General features: G+C 34.6%; 1 protein-coding gene across 1 annotated transcript in view; it reads right to left on the bottom strand.

Annotated features, from left to right (window-relative positions):
• LOC106473568 (L-threonine 3-dehydrogenase-like) overlaps positions 1 to 5778 on the bottom strand; it is a 24727-nt gene extending 18949 nt beyond the window's left edge. The window contains exons 1-2 of the mRNA XM_022401974.1: positions 5572 to 5778; positions 87 to 246 (exon numbers count right to left, since the gene is read on the bottom strand). Of these exons, the coding sequence (XP_022257682.1) occupies positions 87 to 246; positions 5572 to 5765 (354 nt within the window). The 5' untranslated portion in view covers positions 5766 to 5778. The remainder of the gene's footprint in view (positions 1 to 86; positions 247 to 5571) is intronic.
• Positions 5779 to 10079: the final 4301 nt, after the last annotated feature.

Here is a 10079-nt window from a genome sequence, read left to right as displayed (position 1 = left end):
GTTTTAGGGCTGTAATATTAAACAATAATACTTGAAAATTTTAAACATTTAAGCTATTTTATATGCATTTACGAATATCGCTGTACCTTCATTAAATGTTCACACTTTTGCGGAAGACCGTCGCGACAACTGTGACATCTGCCGCAGAAATCGTATATTGTGAATGACACGCGATCTCCTGCTGAAAAATTATCTGTTGTCCGCCGGCTGCAAACGACTTCCCCAACTGCTTCATGGCCTAAAATACTAAAAAAGAATAATTATAATTTGTTATGGTGTGAATGCCTATTTAAAGTTACAGTAGTATGATTGTAATTTATTTACTTGTCATAAGACATTAATTAGTACTGGCCTATTACATGCTATATCCAGTTCCTTAGGAATTTTTCAAGAATTAGAAAATAGTATAATAATAGTGTCCAACCACACACGTCTTTTTTTTTTTCTTTATTAAAAAACACCCTCATAGAGGGGGCATGAACATATAAACTGTACATTAAGCCCAATGACTGACAGTTACAAACAACAGAAAATGTCAGAATATAAAAAATATAATAATATACACATATCAGAAATTAAAACAAAACAACAAAAAACTACATATAGTAACATAAGGAAATTAGGAAAAAATCATGGAAATAACAATAACACCAAAATGAATAGTAATTAATTAGAAACCTGGGGAAATGTTTATATACAGACGCATAAACCCAGTAACTTACTAGGATACTAAAAAGAATATCATGACACAAATAGTTATATTTTAACAATAATCAAAAAACAAAAGTTCACATTATAACTAGAGCAAAGTCTGAGCAAGTACTAATCCCTGAGATCTCCGCGACACTAACTTACCAACAGTTTCATACAGAAAATAAAATCCTCCCAAATCATTCTTGGATGAAAATCGCCTGAAATCAAAATAAATGCGCTGTTTTAATCGTGCCCGAAAATAACTAAGCTGTCCTTCTGCTAGCAGCACCGACCTAGCATTAAAAATTGACAACTTAGCTAACGAACTTATAACACGGCACAATCTGACACGAGATTTAGATATCTCCAGAATAGAACCCACCAATTCACAGTCTTTTCTCGCGATCAGTTAGTTCATGGCCCACCACAAACGAAAAACAAAATTCCACAGATGCTGTACACAATTACACTGAAAAACACAGTGTAATTGTGTACAGATGCTGTAAATGAGAGATCGTTCCGACTCTAGAAGACAAAATAAACAACGCCCAGTCGGATGTCGATTCATACGAACTAGTTTAACATTGGTGGTAACAGCATGATGCCAGGTTAAAAAATCTAAACTACCAAACTGGTAACCCACAAAGGAATCAAAACAAGACCTCCAAAAATATTTCCATTCAGAAGGTAACACTACTGAACTCCAACACTGATGCTCCCCCATGAGAATGCAGACGTTTCTGCAAGATACGAGTAATAAACTTCACAGACAACCCCTCAAAACAAAAAGAATCATCACCTGACGGCTTACTGATAAATAAGCGAATTGTATGGAAAGAGCCAGACCCCGGTAAGGTGCTGAGAATCAACACCCTCCAGGATCAGGAATAGCTGAGTGCAACACATGTAAATACGACAGAATAGTGCTCGATCTTAGGGAAACATTAACCCCTTGACACAACTCGACAATAGCCTCGTTACGTAAAAAACGGGGAACAATCTCGTATAACAAATCCTTGACCCGAACAATCCCAGCATCGACAAACTCCTGAAAGTAAAGCTGACGCCCCCGAACATTCGTTATTAAGGGATTATAAAATAAAGATTGATAAAAATCTCCGGCGAATCTGATGGAATATCCGCAACGGACCCAGCCCCGAAAAATCTCTTCAATAAATGGATGCAACGAACGTAAAAATCTAGAAACAATTTGACAACGCAACACCTCGAAATTCACTCCCAATCCCGTACAAGTACCGAGAAAATATGCGACTAATGAAACCAGGATTTCATGACAAGCGCCATTTCTGCAACAATTTTAAGCGAAAAGTATGATGAAAATGTTGGACAAAGATAAAAAAATATACAAAAAGAAAAGTTTATGTTTAAATACTTTAACGATTGGTTTTGAATGTGATTGTTAGGCCTATTCCTTCACCAATTTTCGGCTTTTAATCCTATACAACATTAAAACTAACTGCTTTCTCGAGTTGGATATTTTGTTAAAGTTTGATGATCGTTTTCATGCTATTTATCTTATTATATATCTATATATATCAGACTGTTCCACATGACGTATCTACCGGTGGGTGAACTGTAAGTTTACGAACTCACAATGTAAAAATATTCGGTTCGATGCACTTAAAACAAACACTGTTTCAGATGTAATGTCGTGGGTTATACAAAATAGTCACGATTGTATCAGATGGCGTGTTTTACAATAATAACTTCTTTCCTGTTGCGATTTTTTAAAAAATCAACTTATTATTCCAATGAAAACGTTACCTAACTATGCTACAGGATACACTGATTCTCAGAGACCGAGCAGCTTATCGAATAAGGAAAAATAAAGTTCAAGCATTGAACAACTGGTTTAGATTTTTTGAGAAAAGCTATACGCAAGGACTATCTGCACATTGCCTACAGGATAAATAGCTCGTCAACAGCACCCACCGCAAAAACCTTAGGTTACTATAGTCTGACCGAATTACAGAATTTGACCGTCATGTTTTATCGCACGTAAGCCTGGCATGACCCGGTAGTAAGGAACCTCGACTCGTAACTTGCGGGTCGCTAGGTCGAATCCCGTCACCGAACGTGCACGCCCTTTCAGCTGTGGGAGCGTTATAATGTTTCACTCAATTCCACTATTCGTTGGTAAAAAAGTAGTCTAAGATTTGGCGGTGGGTGGTGTTGATTAGCTGCCTTCCCTCTAGTCTATCATTTACTAAATTAGGAACGGCTAGCATGAATAGCTCTCGAATAGCTTTGCGCGAAATACAAGAAAACAAAACTTTTAGCGCACCCATAGTCCCAAAGTTCAGAACGCATTTTTGCAGTAACGAAACACGAACCATGAACCTTAGGTTCACAGTCCGAGGACGGTAACCAACCAGCAACGTTCAAAGAAAAAGAAACCATGAATTATAAAACTTATACGGGAACAACTTTAGCCACACAATTTTCCGTCCATGCTGCTTGTCAGACAGTAGCAGTCGAAAAATATCAATTTTGAAAGAACGTTTTTTTATTCCATTGCGTTTTATCGGTTTTTATGTCAACTTAAGCATACGTAAATAAACCATTTTGGCGTGGTTGACAAGTATTAAAACGGATGATTATAATATTTGCATTCCTTCTTCAAAAGACACGTGTTGTTAAAAAAAGACAAGAACAAGGAAACTCATATTAGAAAAAATAAGAAGGGAAAAGATAAAAAAAAAGATGAATGTAATGCATGAAGGAAAAAAAAATTGACGTAATTTATTCTACAACATGTTGGATGCATTAATCTAATCTTTAATGTTTTTTTACATGTACTGAAAACATTTGTTAGTCCAGTTTCAACAAGATGCAATCTCAGCCAGCAAAAATAAGTGTATTAAAATCTTGGAGTATTTATTATACCTACACGTTTTTACAACACGTACTGATTTACAACAACACGTGCATATCGTGATTTACGTGTTCTACTACTTCTTTCAGCTAAAGCTTGGTAGTATTTTCCCTTTAACTGCAACATATGGTCATAAACATATTTGAGATGGAAAGAATATGGACAATATACCGTATGAGATATAGCATACGAATCTGTAACTAAGTAGAATTTTAAGGTGGGATGTAAACATTGATCAGACGTTCATTTTATGAATATTTTACGACTACAAGACTTTGATATATTTGTCCCCACTTAGGGACAAATATATGGACTTAGAATACTAAAATACGGGGTTCAATTTCCCGCGTTGGACAAAGAAGATAGTCCGTTGTGGCTTTGCTCTAAAAACAACAATAAATCGTGGTTTATTGTATATACGTGTCCCTGTTTAGGATTGTTGCAAATGTATTTTCAAACTTATCAGTATATCTTATATATCAGTATAAAAACCCCACATTTACAGAAATGTTAATGTCTCTATACACTGTTAATTAAATATATGAAAAAAATAACGACCTTTCTATTTTGATAAGAGAAAGAAAGCTTTGTCTGACTACACCTCTTATTGAGCACTTAATGACGTTAGAATAACTAATACCCTACTTCACAAATAAGAAAACAAACTGATAAAGTGTTAAACCATTGAAAAGTTTGTACGCCTACATAGCACGTGACTCGAAATATGATACAGCTGGATAACGGTTTCTTTCGCATAATCTTGTCAATATTATTTTTTTTCCTACTGTTATAAATTCCACAGTTTGTTTATGTCTGTATATTTCTGGTTTTCAAGGCCTAAGTACAACGGTTGTTACTCAATAACGCTTCATGCATATTCTCAGTGAAATCACTGCTTCAATTTATGCGGAAATAAGTGTTAAAAATAGAAGTTAATCAGACAAAGGTCAGCCTCCCTCTTTGTGCTAGCAGAACGTGTCTGACTACAGTAACGGATGTTCTTTGATATTAAAGCAAGGGTTTGCTATAAAAATAATTACTACTTCTATTTTGATTTTCTGTTACCGATATGCCAAGTTGCTGCTTTTTGTCTTACTTATCTTGATGAACAGGAGTATATTTGTTCGAAAAAGTAACATTTGCAGTTTCAACCACAAACACGTGTTTAGTAGCTACTAACTAATTGTTTCTTGACCAAGAATAAATAAGAAACAAATGAAATATTTCTTGGATTAACTTCAATAATGCCTTAATTTTAGTTCAAATATTAAGCACGAAAAATAAGATAAACCAAGGTCACACATAATACAATGCTTACATTGAAATTGTATTACGATCACACAGTTTTTAAACACATAAAAAATTATGTTTATTCAAAATTATGTGCAAATAACCAGAAAATATTTATCAAATAAACATTTTATTGATTATATTGTCTTTTTTTTCTCTCATTTTAATACTGATCAATACCTTCCACAATTCACTGAATTAACTAAAACACGGCTACGAAAAGGAAAAATATATGAAGTTTTCCTTTTCAAATTACAGTTAAAAAAAAAGGGTTATTTATTCGGATATTTGTAAATTGAATAATTAATCAAACGTTGGCCAATAATATTATCTCTCGGGCGGTTTATCGTCTCTTGGCACCCCCTAGTGGTGTTTCTGCGGACTTATACCACTAGAAACCAGGTTTCGATACCCGTGGTGGGCAGAGCACAGATAGCCCTTTGTGTAGCTTTGTGCTTAAATTAATATCAAACAACAACATCGTCTGATGACGCTAAACGTAAAAGTAAAAAGTAGAAGTGTAACAAAGTGTTAAAATAGCATATTTCATGATTGCTTAATTTTGTGGGGAAGTAGGGGTCAAAAAAAAACTAAGTCAATATAACCTATTTATTAATAATAGTATATATATATATATATATACAGTTACTGTGTTAAGCGCCTATGGGATATCTACTTATAGTACTTATTACCTTGGTACTGGTGTTGTCCTGCGTCCCTCTAACGTCGTTAGGTCCGAACCACAAACTGTGGCTAGTCGAACCTTCAACAGGATTTCTCCCTCTCGCAGGTCTTCTTCTTTAGGAACTTGGAACGATTCCACTAGAAAACTGGGGTTTTTGTGAGCCCCTAGAAAAACAACTCTATTGCCTGTGATAGACATCATACCATAACGCGAGCACAAGTAAAATTTACATTAATGCCACGAGATGGCACTGTAAATATCAGAGAGTAACAAGTTAAACGTCACGTGCTCTCAGTGCGGTCAAATCGGACCCAAATATTAAAATAAAAAGTGTTATTTTACATATCTATCTTCAGGTTCATAGTGTTCACCTTGAAACGATACTTGTGTAGACGTGTCTGAGTAAACATTCAGAATACCAAATTTATAAATATTACAGATATTATAAATAATATTGATACATTTTTTTGTGTAATACGTAATAAGTGTTCATGATTTGTACATTACAGCTTTAAATCGCGTTTAGATGCGGTACTTGGTATAATGTAAAATAAAACACCACGATTTTTAAATATATTCATATGACACAGCTTAAATATTTTATTTTCTCCAAGTCTTAACTCTCAATCGAACACGTCAGCACAGAAGAAGTTGTAGTTTTGACAGAACAGATACATTTAAGAATACGTTTGATTATTTGTTTTCTGTTTAAGCACTAAGCTACACAATGGGCTATGTGCGCTATGTCCACGACAAGTGTCGAACCCCGATTTTTAGCGTGTAAGCCCTAAAGCTTACGTCTAAGTCACTGGAGGACTTAGTAACATTAAAAATCACGATATTTTCTTAATGCTCTACTCTTAAGTATTATAGTTTAACCATTTAATGTATAATTACAACATATTTAATATCATTTGTGATTTTAAAGGTATCACCGACAACTGCAATTAGGCGAAATATTAGCGCCACAAATCAGTGCAAAAAATTAAAATTATATATTCACATTTAAATCGTAGGGGACAAAAAATAAAACAAAAAGAAGATATAGAAAGAACTTACACAGCAGTTGCAAAAGGTGTGGTCTTGAAAGTTGAAGGAAGATAACGCGAAAAGCACCTATATAATGTCTCGTCTCTCTACTCCCATATCACAAGCAGAAAAACAAACAAATCAAATACAATTATAAGAGGTAATGTCACTATCAAGTGACAAAATAAACAAATATGTTTAGTCATGTTTAAAAGAAAAATTAAATTTATTATACAGAATTAGAAGTATTTAAGTGAGGACATAGCAACCACACACACACAGGCAGGATTATTCTATGAAACCTTCCCCTCTCCTTTTTATTAGCTATATTTCTGTGCGCCAGCAATATCAAGCGTGAGGCGCGCGTATATACGATTCAATTTTATTACTCATCAGGATCTTAACCAGACTACCCTCAAATTAAAATTCTTTTAGGCAGGATTAGAGTAAATTAATATATGAGACCTTAGTCTTAGTGAAATACACCAATCAAAAGGGTTTGACCTCCTGAGTCCCAAACTGTAATTAGATCTGAAATTGGTCAAGAGATGACGGAGCTATGAGCTAAAAGTTTGTACTTGAAAAAAACCAGAAAACTCAGAACCATTCTATGAGCCGCTATGCCGCGGCTAAAAATGTTTTCAGGATCTCTGTAATGTCATAAAAGACAGTTTAATTTGTTTTATTTTGAAGTCGTTTGATAACAATTTAGTTACACAGACGTTTGCGAAAAATAATATGCAGGTATTTGTGCAATATTTCGATACTTATATTGATTTTTTATATATTTTAGCACATAACAAATGCAGGGCCTATAATTTTCCAATTCTAGATTTGCCAAGCCATTTTCGGCCGGGCATGGCCAGGTGATTAGGGCGCTTGACTTGCAATCTGAGGGTCGCGGATTCGAATCCCCGTCCCACCAAACATGCTCGCTCTTTCAGCCGTGGGAGCGTTATAATGTGAAGATCAATCCCATTAGTCGTTGATAATAGAGTAGCCGAAGAGTTGGCGATGACTAGCTGTCTTCCCCCTAGTCTTTCACTGCTAAATTAGGGACGGCTAGCGCTGATAGCCCTTGTGTAGCTTTGCGCGAAATTCAAACCAAACCAGACCATTTTCAGAATCTATCATGATCTTATCAACTGGGAGAAATTTAATTTTCCAGCTGTTTAACTTTTTGGTTTGTTCTCAGAAGTTGCGATTGTTTTTTAACTGGAACTCTTCTGAGGTAAATTGTTACCAAGTAGTTTCAACATAAAACATGTTAATTTGCTGTGTTTCAGAACTTGTGGCACATACTGGTAGGATTTAGTAATAAAGTTAGAAAAAATGGAACTTTATCGTCCACGTAACGATTAAAAAACTTTTTATATCAACCAACGTTTCATCAGTGCAGCTTAAAGAACAGTTCTGAAATTAAAAGTTTTTATTATTACCTGGAGAGTAAATATTGTTTTTTTTTTCAAACCTTATTGCCACAAAACAAATTAAATTATTTATTAATACTTTTGTTGCAACAAATAAATTTAATATTTTTATTTGACTTAAGTATCACTCTTAATTATATACTACTAGGTGATTGTGCATATTAAATTTCAGATCTTTCACATTTCCTCATTATATAACTAATTGAACTTGTGATACATATATTGAACCAGTTACGAGGCACGTTGCGAATATTCGCCTATCAATATGCAAAACATTTGTTTTATACAGTTTTTATTTATTTTCATGAAACATGTAGAATGTATTAAATTATTCCCAGTCTCAAGATTTTCTATATTTTTTCATCATCATATAGTAAATATTTTGTTGTATTTTGAAACTAAGAACAGACGTATTTTGAAATACTTACTGTGTACTATTAAACACTGTATTTGTTTCAAAACTATGGTGAGGAGTGTATTACTTAAAGAAACCAATCTATGAGTCAATGGGTTTATTGACGGAAGCCTTATAGCATATTACTTCTTTGGTTGTACAGTTACAGCTGGTAATGAAAAGTGGGAGAAAGAGGTGAAAAAAGAAGGTGGATCAGTGAGTAGCATATTACTTCTTTGGTTGTACAGTTATAGCTGGTAATGAAAGGTTGGAGAAAGAGGTGAAGAAAGAAGGTGGATCAGTGAGTAGCATATTACTTCTTTGGTTGTACAGTTATAGCAGGTAATAAAAGGTGGGAAATTGCTGCAGAGGTGAAGAAAGAAGGTGGATCAGTGAGTAGCATATTACTTCTTTGGTTGTACAGTTATAGCTGGTAATGAAAGGTGGGAAAGAGGTGAAGAAAGAAGGTGGATCAGTGAGTAGCATATTACTTTTTTGGTTGTACAGTTATAGCAGGTAATGAAAGGTGGAAAATTGCTGCAGAGGTGAAGAAAGAAGGTGGATCAGTGAGTAGCATATTACTTTTTTGGTTGTACAGTTACAGCTGGTAATGAAAGGTGGGAGAAAGAGGTGAAGAAAGAAGGTGGATCAGTGAGAACACTAAGTGGATGTAATATTCCAACAAAAGTGAAAATGGAAAGTAACCTTATTGTTGGAATCTTCTGGACACAACATGAAGTGTGGGTAATTGACATCGAGGAAGAATGTATATGGAAACAGACTTCATATGGAAACAAAGACTGAGGTTAGAATAGCTTCACTATACATGCCAGGAAATGTCAGTGTACTATACTACAATTACACTATCAGAGATTGGACATTAAGTAACAACAAAGATGAGCACAAGGTTTAAGGAAGACAGCCAACCTAGAATGCAAAGAAAGTGGAACAAAGAAGAATAGATGGTTCAAACCAAGGGTAATCCCTCCTGATAATCTTTGGAGAGACGTCGATGGGGAAAACAACCAATTACTTAAATTCATTGAAGACATCACCAGATGTTAGTCAACCTGCTGGAGAACTAGAGACTAATTCCAGGGTATCATCAAGGATAAAACCATTAGTTGATTGGAGAAATCTTCCCTGGTGACAAGACAGCAAGGATGGAAGAGAAAACAATAACTAAAATAAAATCTGGTTACAGGACAATATAGACACTATAAATCAGTAAATAAAGAAATATTGTTGAGAAAAATTCATAAGCTTGTACTTTGTGTTTTGTATACTTCAGTATTGATTGAGTAATTGTAATTGTAGAAGTATACATTTCAAGAAAGTTAATTTTTAAAAAGTGATTTTGTTGCTAATTATGGAACTTCAAGTTTAGTGTACTGTTTTATTTGTGTGTTAGAATTGTTTAGGTGACTTCACAGTCTAGGAAAGAGATAGCACTGCGAACTGTGTTTTAATATTTTAATTTAGACGTTTCCTATTCTTTGCTAGAGGGAGTTTTTGGCATGATAACGTGCGACATCTAGAAGTTTCCTGAGTGTCTAGAATTTTCGTAAGATTAGTTGGTGAGTCTAATACTATTGTTGCGTCAGCGAGTCACATGACCACGTGACGCAACGTTTCTAGAATTATCATGTACTTTCGGGAATG

The sequence above is a fragment of the Limulus polyphemus genome, unplaced genomic scaffold, assembly GCF_000517525.1.
Source record: "Limulus polyphemus unplaced genomic scaffold, Limulus_polyphemus-2.1.2 Scaffold6279, whole genome shotgun sequence".
Classification (NCBI taxonomy): Eukaryota; Metazoa; Arthropoda; class Merostomata; order Xiphosura; family Limulidae; genus Limulus; species Limulus polyphemus.
This window is presented reverse-complemented; position numbering and strand designations above follow the sequence as displayed.